We start from the raw sequence: 17,659 nt of genomic DNA, 5'->3' as shown, positions 1-17,659 counted from the left end.
ATATAATGAATAATAAATAACAAAATATTAATTGAAGTAATATTTATAAGAAATAAATAAGAAATAAAAAGGATTTAATCCTTTTTATTGCCATCTTGTTCTACTTGCACGCATTCTAACACTGTTGCCTGATTTTTAGCAGAAAGTGCCAATATCCTCAACTCCCATGGAATGAAATAGAAATTAACGTTTTGCATTCCCAGTACTTCAAATCATACATATGTTTTGATGCAAGACGACACATCCGTTAAATATTTAACACATTGAAATTCCAGTCATCTAAATTGCATCTTTGTGGAAGCGGCACAAAGATGTTAGAGATGAGAACAGTGACATTAGATATTTAATCACTGGTCGAGACAGTAATTTAAGTCTGCATCCATACAGTGGTGTCTACCAGCTTTTCCCTGGGTTATTCATCAAGTAGAAGCTTCAGAATTGCGTTTTACCACATTTCTAAGACTGGGATATGTACTGGAAATCCATGCCAAACACCTATGAACACTGGGCTGTAATCCTCATCTCCACTTCTTGGCATATACGTTTTCAGTCTGTCCTTCCCTATCATCTTCCTCTTTCCACCTACCACCTGTGTTCCCTTTATCTTTATGCCATCTTTGTCTTTTGCTCTATTATTCCACTCTTCCAAAAGCCTCACTTCTTTAAGAATCCCACTAACCTTGTTTGCTGCCACTCATTTGCTGAATCACATCTACCTCTTTCCAACTGCTTTCGGTCTCTTCAGTCTCTTGTTTCCTCTCCATGTCTCTCACTTGCCTCACTCCACACCATTCCCAGCTTTTTCCTTTCCACAGCTTTCCACCCATTAACAAGAGATCATGTGCCTTTTCCTTTCACAGGGGTTAATACAGGGAGGATACTCTGCCAACACCCTCAGTGACTAGTCTTGGTTGATAGACACTGTCAGACTCTCCCCCTCTGCTCTGCTCTGGTGAGACCCCACCTGGAGTGCTGCGTCCAGCTGTGGAGCCCTCAGCATCAGAAGGATATTGACCACTTGGAGCGAGTCCAGAGGAGGCCACGAAGATGCTCAGAGGGCTGGAGCACCTCTGCCATGGGGACAGGCTGAGAGAGTTGGGCTTGTTCAGCCTGGAGAAGAGAAGGCTCCGGGGAGACCTTATTGCACCTTCCAGTACCTGAAGGGGCTACAAGGAAGCTGGGGGGGACTTTTTACAAGGGCCTGTAGTGACAGGACAAGGGGTAATGGGGTTAAATTGAAAGTGGGGAGGTTTAGATTAGATATCAGGAAGAAGTTCTTCCCAGAGAGGGTGGTGAGGCACTGGGACAGGTTGCCCAGAGAAGCTGTGGATGCCCCATCCCTGGCTGTCTTCAAGGCCAGGCTGGATGAGGCTTGGAGCAACCTGGTCTAGTGGAAGGGGTCCCTGCCCATGGCAGGGGGGGTGGGACTGGATGAGCTTTAAGGTCCCTTCCCACCCAAACCATTTTATGATACTACGGTATCAGTCTCACCAGTTAAACTACACCAATTCAGCAGCTTCAGTTGCTACTACACAGCCAAGACTACGGGCTGCTGGAGTTCTCAACACACATTTATCATAGAAGAACAATTATTGTCTAACTGCTAAAAAAAAAAAAGAAAAAAAACCCCTAACCAACCCAATCTTAAGAACACTATTTATGCCCTGGATTTTGTTTTCTTTAAGTCTGACTTGCTTTACAGGAAATGTTAACCTTGCCAAATAATCAAGGAACAAATGACTAGCACAGTTTATACAAAGTTAGGTTTGTACAGATGAAAACCTTAAAATTCTGAAAACCATATTATAGTTATTTTGCAGATATTCCCTCCTACTGCTACTCCAGCAAAATCATATAATTCAAATTATAGTTTCCAGAGGAGGTCATTAAAAAGACTTTCTATCAATGATGGTTTGTATGTTTGCACTTGGTCTTTGGCACAGACTCAGTCTATGTTTAGAATGCACACTATAAAGAAAGTTGGAAACCAAAGCAATTTAAATAAAATAATCAAAATTTCATTTGTAATACAACGATTTGCAGAGACAGGACAATTCTCACTTACACTGTAACTCTAGACAGTTCATAGGAGCTGCACCCGTTTGAAGAGGGGAGGGCAGCAGCCAGCCCCACCTGCAAGTGCTACTGTCAGCAGAAAAGCCTGGAGCATCTGGAGAGGCACTGCTTTTCTTTGGAAAGTTTGGTCTTTGGATGGCAGTTATAGAAATACGGTATTAAGAAACTGGAAAGACTATAAAAATATTTATCATCTACAGAATATCACACATCAGATATTACTCCTTCAGAGTATAAAAATGTGGTGTTCTCCCCAGTAATACCGGTGGGCACATGGATTTTTTTTTTTTGTTTCCTTTTTAAAAACTGTGACAAGATCCTGAAGTGGATTTCTGCTACACATGCTAGTTTCTCCATGCTTTTGAAAGCTGTTTTGGGGTCCTGGCCTCCTCCACTGAAGTCATTTTTGTCCCAAATCAAACCAAGAATTTCCATAATGTTTACTAACCTCACACATCATTACCATTCACCGACCACTGCTGAATGCATACCTGATGTGTTTCAATTAGCATCTTCAACAAGACTTGCACTCAGTTTTTCGTGAGTGTCAAACATTTGCATACTGTAATGCATTGCACTGGCACCAAGAACTTCTCAACATCCCTCGAAACCTTCTGAACCACGACAATTTAAAACATGAGTGAGTTATATTTAAAAAAAGATGAAATGTGACACTTGCTCTTTCTCAACACCTCTCCAGCCAAACCCAGGAAGTACATACTGAAAAACAAAACAAAACAACACTGTGGACTTCAACTGACATTTGACACCAAGAGTCTACCTTCTCTTACGAAAAATACTGGAGAATATGAATAATGCCGCCTCAAAAGGAAGTGAGTATTAATAAGTGGTGAAAGGTAACAAGCAGATACCATATAGCATAACAAGCAGATGTCTGCAGCCTCCCCAGGAGCTGCATTCTAAAGCCTGGCAGCCTAAAACACCTAACTGACTGATAGGACTTACCCAACTAGCATTTTCTGTGTTCTGATGCTTGTCATGATGATGTAGGCTATTAATGAACTTCTGTAAACTTATCTCTTTTTAAAACGCCTATTTAGTTTACATCAGAGCAAGGGCAAGTCAGATAAACCAATTTTAAGGAATTCAGAGTACACAAGTTCCAATTCAGCACACAGAAAAACAAATAATCGAGCAAGTAATTTCATCTTATGAAGAACTTTCAAAATGAAGGTATTCTGCATTTCAGATTATCTAACTGTTCAGTTTTATGTCACCTAAGTTGCGTGATTTTGAAAAGCAACAGAAGATGCCCCACTGATTAAGTTAATCCAAATCCAAAATAGCATGAGTTTTGCTGTAGAAAGGTCAGGCACAAAAGTAAGTTTAATGCCATTCTAAGGAAGAGAAAAAAAATCTGCAATTTCCCAGATCATGTACCAAAATGGACTGAAATTTTATTTTATGAAGCAACTACAGAGAGAAGAAACCATCTCTTTTCCCCCCTCAAATCTGGTTAGCATTTCAAGAAGCATTAGAGAGCATCCTTGACCTTCTGACATGACTACCTTCAACATGCAGAAACACACTGTTGCCAAATGCCTGTGATTCTACGATATGAGCATGAGTGAAAAAACTCTACTCACATACACAGTTATCAGCTGGACAATTGCATAATAGGATGAAACTTTGTTCTTGTTTTTAGTGAGGTCAAAAAAAACTGCAAAGGAATTTTGCTCCACGAATACAACACTGACACAGACCATCCAAACCAATGGTTCTGTTGTCATGGGCACCAACAAGCAAGAGGCCTCTAAATACCAAGATTTTTAAGAAAGCTTTTACTGAGCTGGTATGAAGTCAGACCTACAACTTTATACCTTGGGAACCAAAACTGAATAGCTTCAAGAAAAATTCCGCTGACAAAAGAGCACAGACCTGAACAAACCAGCGGTCCTGAATGCCCCCTCCGCCAGCAGGTCCGACACCAGGGCATGCCAGGCTGGAGGGCTGAGCTGCCTAGCAGGTAGCTATGGAGGCAGAGGGGCAGACATCAGGTATGCAGTAAGGCAAGAGAGATAAGGCCACAAAATTACACTGTTCAGCTGCTGTGAAAACAGCTTTCTCTCCCCTGACCTCATTTCTAGCAAAAGCAGTTACTAGTCTTCCCTTTAGGAATACCTGGAAAAGGCCCAACGGAGCACAGCTTTAGCATTAATTCACCATGTACAGAATAAGGCTGTCCTAGGGGTACAGCAAACACTCGTGTGCCTACTGCTGTTGTGGGAAGTTGTCTCAAGGCTATGCACTAGTATCCCGCTTCCACTGACAGATGGGAAAGGCATGGAGTAACTTCAAAAGCTCATCTTATAGCACCTTTTTGCTGACCTATGTATAATCAGGTAGAGAGCTCTTCTCCCAAGGGAACTCGCTCCTACAGCACAAGAGTCACCAAATCCTCACCTCCACCCTTACCTGATCAGTTACTGAGAGGGGACTAGCTCCCTTGGCTCTGTAAGGGTGGTGATCCACACGGAGAGGGAAGGCACTCAACAGCACTGTGAGAGCCTCATGCGATCCCCAGATGGGTGGCAGTGACAGAGCTGCTGACAGAGTCCTCGTTGTTTACAGTATGTGATTTTCTTTGTGAGATACAGCATGGCACGGGGCTATTTCAACCCGTAGTTCCATCCATCTGCACTGAAACCAGCGCTGAGACGCTGGAAATCAAAACTCGATCGTGAACCAATACAAAAGTCACCTTTGTTTTTAGGCTCTTGAGCATCTAAGCACTTCCAAGGCTCAGGTGTGGTGTTATGCATCCCTCCACATCCCTAGTTAATGACAAAACAGGCTGCGGTTGTTCAGAAGTGGACATCACTCCCCACTCCCCAAGGTACAGCCTTGCAGGACAATTGGGAGAACTTCCCAGAGCACCTCAGTGGATTAGAAGCTAGCTTATCAAACAGCTCCATACACCACTGCAGGTCCCCAAGGGCCTGAATAATGGGTTTCTTTTCTCCCTTTTCTTTTGTTAAGTGAGGCTTAATGCTCTAAGCCAATTAAGTGGCTATTTGTAGCACTGAATTTAAGGTAGGAAAGTTAGTCGATTATATCCCGCATTCACTCAGTTTCACTGTTTGTTTTGGGTGTTTTTGTGAGAACAGAAGCTACAATTATGGTAACTAGAAAGAGCACACAAAGATATGAAAGTAGGTCAGGAACAAAAGTTGACCAAAACTATGAACAATTACTGTTATGGCACTTGTTTCCTTAACAAGTGAAATATTTGGTAGTCCTGGTATGCTGTGCAGCCTTCTCGGGTGAGGCCTTCTCAGGCTTTAGCATGTAAGACTGACATGTGAAATAAATCTCAAATTATTGCATTTACAGAAACGACAACTATGAATTTTTTCCAGCAATTTACAGTAAAGAGTATTTTGCTTAGGCTTAAAGATTGATAAATTAGCTACACAGATATGTGCTGGCAAGCATACAAGCAATTCCAGCATCTTAAGCTTTGTTTCTCATTATTTACATCATTTTAACACACTTTCAGAAGTTATATATGGTTATGAACGATGAGGCTGTCATTTTAGAAGTGAATGAAATTATAGGACAACTTTTAGTACTTAGGCATACAAAGACTTGTCACATGATTTACATGGGCACATTCTTTAGAAAAGTAGCAGGATTTGATTTTATATACCAAGAATTAAGATCAAATCAAGTGTAACTAAGAAATTTCTGAAACCACTTCTGAAACATACAACCTTGATTTTGAAGAACAAAACCCACACTCTGATAGGGTAGGTCAAGTTTATATGCAGATGAAAATTCCCCTTCCTCCTGCTCTGAGATTTAAGTCTCAGTTTGCTAAGCGGAGTGTATATAATAAATACCAATTGATTTGAAACATTTTTATTTTCAGGTTGAAGCTATAAATCTATATAAATACGTCTGAATATTATTCTTAACCTCACTGCCCATATTCACAGAAGAGAATTGCTTATTTCCCTCCATTACATAGATATATGCACACCTTCACATACACGTTTAACTTTACAGACTATACTAATCTTCTCCATGAAAAATTCATTAATTAAAACGTAAGAAAGCTGATATTACACTCCCACACTATATCGTACCAACAGCAAAGTGGTTCATATACAACCAGGCTTGCATGATATGATTGACTCTGGAGTTTAACAGATACTAAAAAAGGTTAGACATATTGTTACGTGGTCATTTTTTGAAACATCATTTTCATACACATAGATAAACGAAAAAACCTAAACATGCAAAACCAGCATCTCATCCTTACCATTCACTTCTAGGAACATTTTTAGAAGCGGTCTTATGATATTGCACCAAATACAGCCATTATTGAGAGCAACGCACAGGGACAGAATTTATTATAAAGAGCTTTGATGTTTAAATCAAGGGGCTTTCATAGCCCTGTATTGGGTTTTTGATTGTGGGGAGGTTGTGTTTTTGGTTTCTTGGAGCAGATTTTCTTTTTTAATCCAAAATGAGCCAAATCAATAAACACTACCTCCTCACCTACAATCGTGAGAAGGTCAAGATCTGAGCTCTTCAGGGGTAATCAATAGAGGTTGTGTTGCCAACAACTCCAGTTTTTCCACAGTACAGTTAGTTCCAAGTTACATTTTGAAATTAAAATTCAAAGCAGGTATAATATATATGCGCATTGTGAAAACAGGAAAAAACAAACTAATCTCTCTGCAGCCCAGAATAATGAAGTCATTTAAGGAAAACAGAGAATTGAAATGCTGCATAATGGCTGCAACTATATAAAGTTGGGATAACGTGTTCATGTAAAGCCCGAGAAAAGGAAAACACCGAAGACTTGAAAAATAAAGCTACCCCAACAGTCATTGCTCTATGTGCATACACACACACACAGAGCATAACATTATATATTTAAACTGCAAGGTCTTCAGTCCTGTAGATGCCAAATGGATGGAAACAGAGCCTACTGTTTCCAACTTCAGCAGTTATATAAGACAAAGTAGTAAATTAGGTAGTTTTTAGTTACTTGTTTGACTAAACTCAGACTTGGCCAATTTCTTGAGGAAAATTCCAGATTATGTAACTGCACTTGGCGAATGTGCCAGCCTCTGAAGTGCACCAAGCCACCAGGCATTCAGAAAGAAGTATGTAACAAAGTTTAGCAGCATATACCGAGGTCATTTTTAGTATTCCAGCCACCCCAGCGACAACTGAACGCAGAGAAAAATCTATTCGTCTATTAAACTTTAGATTTATTACACAAGAGCGTCAATGCACTGAGACAATCTCCTGAAGTGAAGGCCAGGCCGCTTCATGCCATACAGACACTTTCTACGCTACACAGAGTTACTCAACTGCTGCCTCTACCTCCCCCAAAACCCCAAACGAAAACACCCATGAACTGCTTTGTTCATGGGTGGTTTAGTTTGGTGGGGTTTTGGGAGATTTAGTTTTTGGTTGGGATTTTTTTTTTTAGGGTGGGGAGGGACAGTGGGGGAGAATCCCAAGACTTCCAAACATAGCAGAAAAGGTTATGATGCTGTCAAAAGCTCACATAACTCCTAAAGAACAATGCTGCATGGGGTTAACAACTCTTCCATTTCACTGACATTTCACCGTAAAATACTGGGTTTGAACATGCCGACCGACAACGTCTTACTTCCACCCATTCATACGCTGCAACAAGTCTGAGGTGCTACCTGTAGGGTTTTTGGCATGTGCTTCACTAAAATTTCTGCTTGGGAAAGGCCGTCTCTCCTTGGTACAGATGTGGGGTTCAGCTCAGTTGCAATATTGAAAGAGATCCTGTGTAACAGGGACGCATTGATGTTCTAGTAAATGATGTCATCTCTCCATGGACATGTGTAAATTACCAAGTTTCTGTACATGGGACACTAAAAACCAGCACACGCAGTGCTGAACTGCTCTTCTGTTAACCACCTCACCATGTGTGATATTTTACAGTAAGACATTTAGCATCGAAAGCAGTTTTCACTCTTTAGGTTCTTTCTCTTTAAAGATTTTGCTGAAAAACTGAATTGAAAAAAGATGAAGTATTTTTATCTGAAATGCATAAAATCAGACTGGAGTTTTATCACAAAACCTAAGGTAAAAGAGTTAACAACCCACACATTCATCAGGGTCCACAGTCTGACACCATATCTCCTCTCTTCCCTCCCTTGCTTCTTCCTCTCAAAATGTAAACTTGAGCCTTTATTACAATATTGGGAAACAACTGAAAGTTGACTTAAACGTCTGAAGCAACAAACAGATTACATTTTAGCTTGGGATCTAAGGCAGCAACTTGCATGTAAGCTTGGCCTGAAATTCACCATAAAATGCCATTCCTGTTTGAACAAAAGAAGTACATCTCCAGCTTTTTATCATGATGACTCCTGGAATGTGCAAAGCTCCTCCCTTGTGACTAAACAATATTCTAATAAACAGGAGCAATATTTTACGGATTTGGTTGGTCACTCATCACAGCTATTTGCCTCAAATATAATATTACACTTGCTAACTTCATTTTGCATATCGTCTCAGCTTAAGATCCAGAGAAGGAAATACTGGGCTCTGCTTGTAAGACAGCTTGCAAAAGGCCAAGTTTAAGGAAAGTGTGAAACAAAGTTGTCAGGCAATAAATGCCAGTCCACTGCTAGTTATTGCTGCCTTCCAGGCCATTATTTTCCTCCCCTCCTGCCATTCTCCTTAGAAATTAGACACGTTATGCACTTGAGTAGCCTTTAAAGATACACTATCAAAACCCAACATGAAGTACATGCTTTGATAACAGAAATTAGTTTAAATTAAAAGAAGCTACTGAAGCTTCATTCTTGAAACAGAAGAACAAATAATTAAAACAAAATGAGGTGAGGAAAAGATACACAAACATGGACTGGATTTCCCCCCACCCTTCCCCTCTTAACCAACTTCAAATACATCACTAATAAGAGGTGAAGAAAATCAGAAAAACACAAACAAAAAGCAAACAAGCAAAAACCCAACAAACTCCAAAAACAGAAACAAAGTGAAAGGACAGGTGAAACGAAGTAAAAGCAGCTCAAGAAAGAAAATAAATGAGTGGGTAACTTCAGATGACACAGATAATGAATCTCCAACTGGAGAGTGTAATCTAGAGAAAACTGAAAAGGATTGAAAACAGGAGAATAGAAAGAAAAAAACCAACATGTTCAGTAAAAGCAGCCCTTTTTTAAAGTGAACAGTCAAAGAGACCCCGGAGTTACACCCGCTCCGTAAGCATAGTTTACTTTGCATTCCCCCTGACCACCTTTTTTTAACCTCCCAAAATTTTCCTCTCTCCAGCTCTCCGCACAAATTCCTGCCTGGAGCCACTAAGTTTCCAGGAGCCGAAATGACTGTTACGCTGGTTGTTACCCAAATGCTATTTCAAGGCTGTCTGCATTCTGAGCGCACACACATCCCCCTGGACTTCTTCGTGGCTGTTGAAATAAAGACACACACCTGTGTGTGCATGTGTGGGAGGGGGCAGGATTAAAATAGGAAAGAAAATCAGTATGAAATATGGGTGAAATCTAAACTCACATATAGCCATTCCCAACAATCCCCAAAGAGCACAAACGCAGTGTTCACCTGCTCCCAAGAATTACAGACTCACACAACCACGTGGTGAAGCAGACTGAGGATACAGTTTGGGTTAAAACAGCCAGCAAATGCACAAAAACACCCCAACACTCTCCAACAGTAAAAATTATCCATGGTTAGTTTTAAGCCAGCCTGGTCCCCTGTGTGACAATATAAGCACCAGTGACAGCACAGGAGAAAGGGTGGGACAAGAAGAATAGGACAGGTCAGCATTTTGGGCAGGGAGAGGGAAAAAGGAGTTAGTTTACACCAGCTTTAAAAGCATTTGCAGAACTTCAGCATCTGATTGTTTAGGATTCTGCCATCTACTCTGACCTTGGATACCATGGAATAAGTCTTTAAAAGACAATTACTAGTATTCCTATGGAAGAGTAACCATAACAGAGCAAAAAGTACGTTGAGAGCAAAAGGAGAATGGATAGCAACGTTAGTGTGTCTCAGTCTGATCTTGGATTCACTGGACTACAGATGATCTGCAACCTCCAGAACATGAGGTTTTGGCATGTCCCGCACTCTCCAGCACCCGTGTAAAACAGAGCAGACCGTGCCAGCGCCGACTGTTTCACTACTGCTGGGCAGGAATCAGTCATTACAGAGACGCTTTGAATTGTTTCACTTCCCTGTCTGAAGCCTTAAAGCTGCTGGATCTCTCTGACAACCTGAACAAACAGCTTGCTTAAAGATGCTACTGCGGGATTTATATCTCTCTCTATGTTTTCTAAACATCTCTTCCAAAATACTTTAACCCTCATCACCCCACATCACTAGAGCAAGACTGCAACATCTGGTGCTCATTAAAGCCAGGAAATTCCTGTTTTGTCTTTATGAAACTCAACATTGATAATTTAGTTTTGAATTCTAGCCTTTGCCAAAAGCTATTTTGACAATTTCATAGTAAATGAGAAATTTTACTTCACAAATTGTTTGAATTCTGCATAATGCTTCATTCAGGCATTAGCATTTTGCAATTCAAAGTTTTCAGACAATATTCATCAAGTCTGAGTTAATGAATCACCATTATAATAATCAATGTATAGTATTTTGTGATCATCACTTTAAGAGCTGTAATCAGCATAAACCAGAAAAAAACAGTTCAGCAACTTGCAGGTCCATCTACTCTTAGCGTTTCTGCTTCATCACAGTAAGTTTTTTCCATAGGATCAGAAGATGATTCTGGGTCTCGTACAGAACATCCTAAAACCTTGCTGAACCTTATTATGCACACCTTGTCTGCAAATCTCAAGACCTGCCTGTTGTAACTATAAAGAAAATATGCAGTCTGTCTTTATTGATTTGGTATTAACTACCTTGAATTAGAACTGACAACAGCAGTGAGAAGAACACTGCACTAAGCCCAGAAAGTTTCTTGACAGACTGAACAGTTCAACATGCCAGAAACAACACTGCTAGAGAGGTCTTCCTAATGATCGGTTTTCCCCTTCATTTTGGGAGGAAAGCTGTGAATGACCAAAGGCCATAACATACACCCACAGAATGTGATGCTACTGAAACGGCAGGCAAATTAAACTTGAAAATTATGTGAAAAATGTGGTATCATGACTGGGATACAAGACTGTTCATCTCTAACTGCCTCTCCCTCACTGAATGACTGCTTATCAGGCCCTCAGTTCCCAGCCAAGGAGACAGGGAAAGATGGCATGTTCTGAGGTCAAGTCCCTGCAGACCCAGCCAGTTGTTTGTTGCAGACTCTCCTCTCAATCATTAAATGTCATTGAGGAAAGCTAGAGTATGTTAAACACTTGGAATATTTTCCCTATATAAACAGCTGCTGTAGATGCAAATGACAACTTACAGAACTGCAAACAACTGGTATCAAGTGTAAACAGCATATATTAGCCACACTTTATTTCACAAGAAAGAGCAACCTCTAGGTTAAGGGGTTCTTTGGAGACGTACTGTCATTTACTACCTTAGGAGTATACATACACAAGACTTCCCAGAGCAAAGCTAGCCAGAGTAAGTCTTAATTCTGGAGCCACCCTGCAGTTCACAGGCATCTGAAGGATCATTTTGTTTCAATAGTATGGCATATTGCTAAAATGCCTAGTTTGCAGCCTGTCGCTATCCAAAGTTTCTTTTGGCATAAAGACCTTGCAGGATAATCATTCCCTACTGCACATGCACGCAGTATGCCCAGCTGCATTATGTGTTCTCTCCCCTGAATTTTTAGTTTTATTATCAGCTTATAACTTGGAGCTGTTTTATTTCCCCTAGTATTCAAACTCATTCCATATACTGATGGAGCTTCATCACAAATCTGACATTAACTTCTCTTTGACATCACTAACAAAAGAGGTTACATCAGTCTACATACGAAGCTGCATCTCCAGGTACCAACCCATAACCCCAGCCAGACATCTCTCTTGCACCTCTTCTCCTAGCCTTTCATCCAAGCTTTTCAACTTCAGAACTAGCCTCCGCTAAATTTGAAAGAAAACAAGTGCAGGTACTACTTCACTTTTTTTTCTTCCATCCCCTCAGAAGAACACCACCCTCTCCTGCCTCAGTTTGCAGAGGAGCTTTAGCTGTGCATCAGTTCACAGCCCCTCGGGCAGAAAGCATGCAGAACACAGGTAGATTATGCGTTTGCACAGACACCTGTCTCTCTTGCATTACTACGAACATAAGCTCCACATACAAATACATACACAACACCTGCATTTCTTCAAGTCTGAATTCCTTCCCCATTTTTCCCCTCTCAAGTGAGATTCTTTTTCCATTGCAAGTGGTGAAAAAAAAATAGTTTAATCAATTTATACTTCAATACCATGTGGTAAAGTACCTCAGAGACTGAATCTCATTTTACACAATAAAAACGTTACTAATCCTGCACCTTTCTAAAGAGGTTATTTTTCTTCCCATGAGACCTTCATTTACAAAGGTTAGTCTACATCTCCACCCATACACTGCAAATATAATGTACCAATTAATGACTTGGAGCTGCACTTTCTTGGATTTTAATATGTATCAGTATGAACAGAAATATATGCAATGAAAAAAATCACTCGCAATTTCATTTTTCATGAAGAGGAGTTAAGTATTACTTTCATTCAGCCACAGCTATGATTCTTTAAGAACAGAACTCAAAAGCTTATTTCAAAAAGAGATGTTCAAGACTGTACACTTGGTTGACATTAATATGTCAACATTGGCTGTACTTCCAAACATTGGCTGTACTTCCAAAAGAAGCATAATTTAAAACACATAATACTGGCCATTCCTAAGTAACAGCTCTACTTAGGTTTCTTAAAGAAACCAAAAAAGCATGCAGACTGTCTGTCAGAGGCACAATGAGTATATATTGTTCCAACAGGGCTTGAGCAACACCCATTTTTGTACTCTATAAAAACAATCAAAAAACCCCACAGAACACCCACTAATCCACAATGTTACCAGACAGACCCACCGGCTTTGGCTGCTGTGAAACCAAGAAACCGTTCAAATTGGATGTAGAATTATATGGAACAAAGCACACATGCTGAAGACAGTGAGCACAACAGTATTGAAAATCAAAGTACTTGCAGAAGTGCAAGCTATTAAAGAGGTTTGTAGGTGAAATACCCATAAAAAGCTGAGATGATTTCAACAAAACAATTGTTGTAAAACCAGCAGACAAATGAAAATATTTCAGATGTCCATTATTGATATGGTGACTCTGAAGACAGAATTGTTTATTCTGTGGTCTTACTACTCCAACAGCTAATTTCATCCCATAAAAAAAGCCAAATACCTTTTTTTGATTTTGCACCAATCTTCAACTTTGATGGCCACGCAATCTGTGTATTTGTTTCTTCCATAATCTGTTAAAAAGAAAGCATTTATGAAAAATTAAGTTTTGACTGTTCGCCTACAAAGTCAAGAGTTCATTTTTGACAAAGATGTTTACCATTTTAAAATCTGTTGACCATTACTACTTATAAATGGCACAAATCGTTAACTACTTTTCCAGTTTTCTTGAAAAGAATTTTTGTCTGACAACAGCAAGTAGAGCTGAGGTCTGATAAAACAAAAACCAAACCAAAAAACAAACAAATCAACCCCAAAGACAAAACCAAGACATTCAACAGTTACCACAAAGTTCAAGTGACAAGTACTAGCTACCGCATGCTCTAGGTCCATCTCAGAGGGAATTTCAAAGCTTGACAAGAAATATATTTATTTAGTCATCTTAAAGTGTCTTCAAAGTAAAGCCTATCAAATATAAATCCTGTTCTCTTAATTCAATTCAATCCTGTTCTCTTAATCCTGAGTCTCCTTAATTCAAGACACATCGGTTAGCTTTTGTTCCCCTCCCTTTCCCCCCCGCCCCACCTTCACCTGAAAGCAGCTTTTCATTGTAAGTCTGTGCAGACTTCAAGACGCACACACTCACACTTACACTTAGAAATCCATGTAGTCATTTGCCTCCATATTGGCTCCCATTATGTGGCCATCTTTGTTTTAATGACTAAGGCCACTAGCCATAGGCCTATCACGCTAATGACAGTGCATCACTAACATTCAGTAGTAACACAGGAGAAGGAACTGAGTAACACCAACGACTTCCTATCTATGAATTGAAATTCAGTTCGAAGGAATGCTGGGCCTTGTCTACTAAGACTAAAGAACTCTTATACTGAGATCTCACCAGTAAGTATGACGAGATCATACCTCTCATCACACTTGAGAGGAAAGACTATCTGATCATCTCGAGTAAGAAGAGATTATCTCATTATGAGGACCTGAGGAAATGAAGAAGATCTGCCTGTATTAGTCCGTGACAAGATGGTTATAGGATGCCAAGAAAATACATCTAGAGGGTTGTAGGATGCCCAGGAAACACATCTATGAAATATCATGCTAGGCTGCATCAGACAATTCCTTTTTTCAACAGAAGTGTTAATTACAGAAGGCCCTGATGAGTTTTCATCTGGAACAAATTGTCTAGTTCTGCTCATCATGGACAAGGTTTTATACAGCAACAAGCCCAAGGAGAAGCCCGACTCAGCACACCTCCTAACCACCACAGGGTAGCTGAAGACTGCTATTAGATCCCTCTTTACCTCATCTCCTCCGAGCTGAACAAACCCTGCTCTCAACTTCTCCTTGTACACTAACTGCTCCGGGCCCCTGATCAACCTGGTGATCACCCACTGGAGTCACTCCCGCTCGTCAGGAGCTTTCTGGGGCCGAGACGGACATAAGTGGATCAAGTACTCCATTGGCAGCCTCACAGTAACTGTGCAGACAGGAACAACCACTTCCCTTGGCCTGCTGGCTCCTAACATTGTAGTTCGCGAGCCTACGTAAAGATAATTTCGTCAAAAGAGGGTAAAGAAGGAAGGAGGAGATTAACACATACAATGGTAACAAGTAAACAAGTGTTGACTGTAAATGAGAAATAAGCCAGTATCAGAAGAACTGAAAGAATACTTGATGGCTCTAAGTAGGTACGAGGTAGGAGAGGATAAGGAGAGAGCTTTTCAGATGTTAACACTCAGGGTTTGGATCTTCCTGTATAAAGATCTTTGTTCAATTTCCACAGAAGAGTGGAAAACTAGTAATCATATTCCTCTGATCGCTGACACAAGAGTTACAAGACATAAAAAGCAGACACAATCCGAGAAAGTCTGATTGTCAAAACTGGGGAGGAATGAAGCAACACAGTACCTTTTAGTACTTGCAGTCATCTGCAACAAGATGAAACAATAAAAAAATTCAAATTCCAAAATAATTAACAAAGCCCCTTCCAAGAAGAGAATGACTGCATTAAGAAAACAGGTACCATACCAATAAGCTTTCCATAACAGTATAATTCAGAACCAAGTCAGACTTCTCTAGCAATTCTTATCTTCAACATCCAAATCCCTAGGACACCACATTTTCCACATCAGTACACCATGTGGAAGAACTCCAAGTGTCAGCCAGACTTCATTATGCTGTATTTTTGGTTTCATTAACTATCACATACTAAGTTACAGCTGAAATAAGACACTTCCAGGAGGGTGAAATTCCATCAGCAACACAGATACACTTTTCACAATTTTCCAATTCACATGTGCAAAAAGCTATTTGGAAAGAACTCACTTGTGTCTGATAGAGAGGGCTTTGGGCCAGGATTATTCTTAATTGTGCAACAGGCAGCGAGATACACAGAAAACAGGAAGGCATTAGCTAAAAGGAAAAGGGAGATGTTAAAACAAAGAATGGTCCAGGACTGAGTTAAGGAAGATCCACATAAAAGGAACCACAAGAGAAGAGACAGAAGAGTGAATGCATGTCATTCAAGACAAGTGTTACATCACATCAGTCCTTCACCCTCTCAAAGTTTGGAGACACTTGTCTTAAAGAAATTAAGTCTTCTCCATTTCTCATGTTAAACCAAAACAAAATGAAAGCCCACAACTTCAGAGATACACAAATTGTGGGGACATATGAGAAAGATGCACATGAGCTCTTCAAAAGGAAAAGAAGCCTGACTGTCAGCCAGTTGAGATTTGCCCACCTAATATCCTTAAGCTCTTTGGGAAACACAATGCTGAAAATTACCACATCAGACCAAAAGACGACTCAGTTTGGTGACTACAAAGTCAAAAATCAATCTCCTGTTTTAGACACTTAGGAAAAAAAAAGTAAGCCTTGATGAATTTAAATTAAGTGCATTTATTGAAGTATAAAAATGCTCAGTTATGTGCTGGCTTGCAACTCCAAGCACTAAACTATCATAAATTCCAAACTGATTGCCATATTCATCTTTTCCACAATTTTGAAAACCACATATTGTATAGGAAAAACTAGTTTTTTCGCTGTAGCACTTATTTTTTCACCAATGAAAATAATTTATCTTGCCTGTAAAACAATTTGCGAATTTTACAAATGGAGACTAACTTCTGGGGTTTTTTATTTTTTTGACAAAGTCAGGGCTTTCATAGGAACCCTTAAGAAGAGTTTAAACTATATTGCTTGCTTTTAAAATTATTTATTCTATTTATTTTATGATTTATGGATTCTATGTATTGCAACAGCAGGAGTGGCACAAAGCTCTAGGAAAAAAAGACACTGAGTGTGTACTCCAGCTGTTAAACTTGAAGGTAAACATGATGTTGAAAGCTGTGCAACAGTAAAACTCCGCACAGCCTAGTTCAGTGCTGCATCAGCTTTTAGTTCTGTTTTACCATTCTGGCCCAGGCACTTTGAAGTGCCAGGATTTTATTTTTTTTCCTGAAACAAATTTGGAATTATCCCATAAAACCCTCAACTGCATATTTCAATGGAATAGTTTTATTAGTGAAAACTCAGCATTATGCCACATAGCTTGAAAACAGCCGTACTGCTTGCAAATGAACAAACCAGAAAACAGAACTCACTGTCCAAGTGAGGTAGATACATGCATGTATTTATTTGTACAAATACTTCAGTTACGAAACATTTAGAGGAGATTCAGCCTAGGGATGAGTGGATCAGAGTTCAGAGACCATCTAGGCTGCGGGACAGCACCTCTGCTTAGGCTTCCCTCCTCCTCACATAAAGTGATAGGGTTTATACTGATCAGTACTCTCCTCACCTTGAAGGATCAACTGACCAAAAGAAGGAACAGGCTCATTTGGTAGCAAGATTTAATCACGAGACAAATAATTTCATGCTGCTGCTTCCCAAAATGCAGGAAACTGTAAGCAATAGTTTATCTACATCTTCCCCTTCTCTCCACAAGAGAAATCGTGGTGTTTACGCAGCCAAAATATGTAAGCTATTCTCAGTGGAGAACGTAGAGAAGATGACACAAGATACTGGAAGATGCCAACAAAACAAATAAGACTGTGTCCTGACCCCCCAAAAATTGTCTCTAGTTGCAAATCCTTGGGCCTTCATTAAAAAAAAAAAAACCCACAAAAAAAAAACCCAAAAACCACCAAAACCCCCAACCTTCCAGTTTTACCACAGCTGGAGGAATAACTTTTGGCTTCCT

At 39.9% G+C, this 17,659-nt stretch overlaps 1 protein-coding gene across 1 annotated transcript in view; it reads right to left on the bottom strand.

Moving 5' to 3' along the window:
• The window catches only part of BICC1 (BicC family RNA binding protein 1), a 53,471-nt gene extending 39,960 nt beyond the window's left edge, over positions 1-13,511 (bottom strand). The window contains exon 1 of the mRNA XM_010156195.1: positions 13,445-13,511. Coding sequence (XP_010154497.1) covers positions 13,445-13,511 — 67 coding nt within the window. The remainder of the gene's footprint in view (positions 1-13,444) is intronic.
• Positions 13,512-17,659: the final 4,148 nt, after the last annotated feature.

This window comes from Eurypyga helias, unplaced genomic scaffold, assembly GCF_000690775.1.
Source record: "Eurypyga helias isolate BGI_N326 unplaced genomic scaffold, ASM69077v1 scaffold13317, whole genome shotgun sequence".
Lineage (NCBI taxonomy): Eukaryota > Metazoa > Chordata > Aves > Eurypygiformes > Eurypygidae > Eurypyga > Eurypyga helias.
Note: the sequence above shows the minus strand (reverse complement) of the source record. Positions and strands in the feature narration are given on the sequence as shown.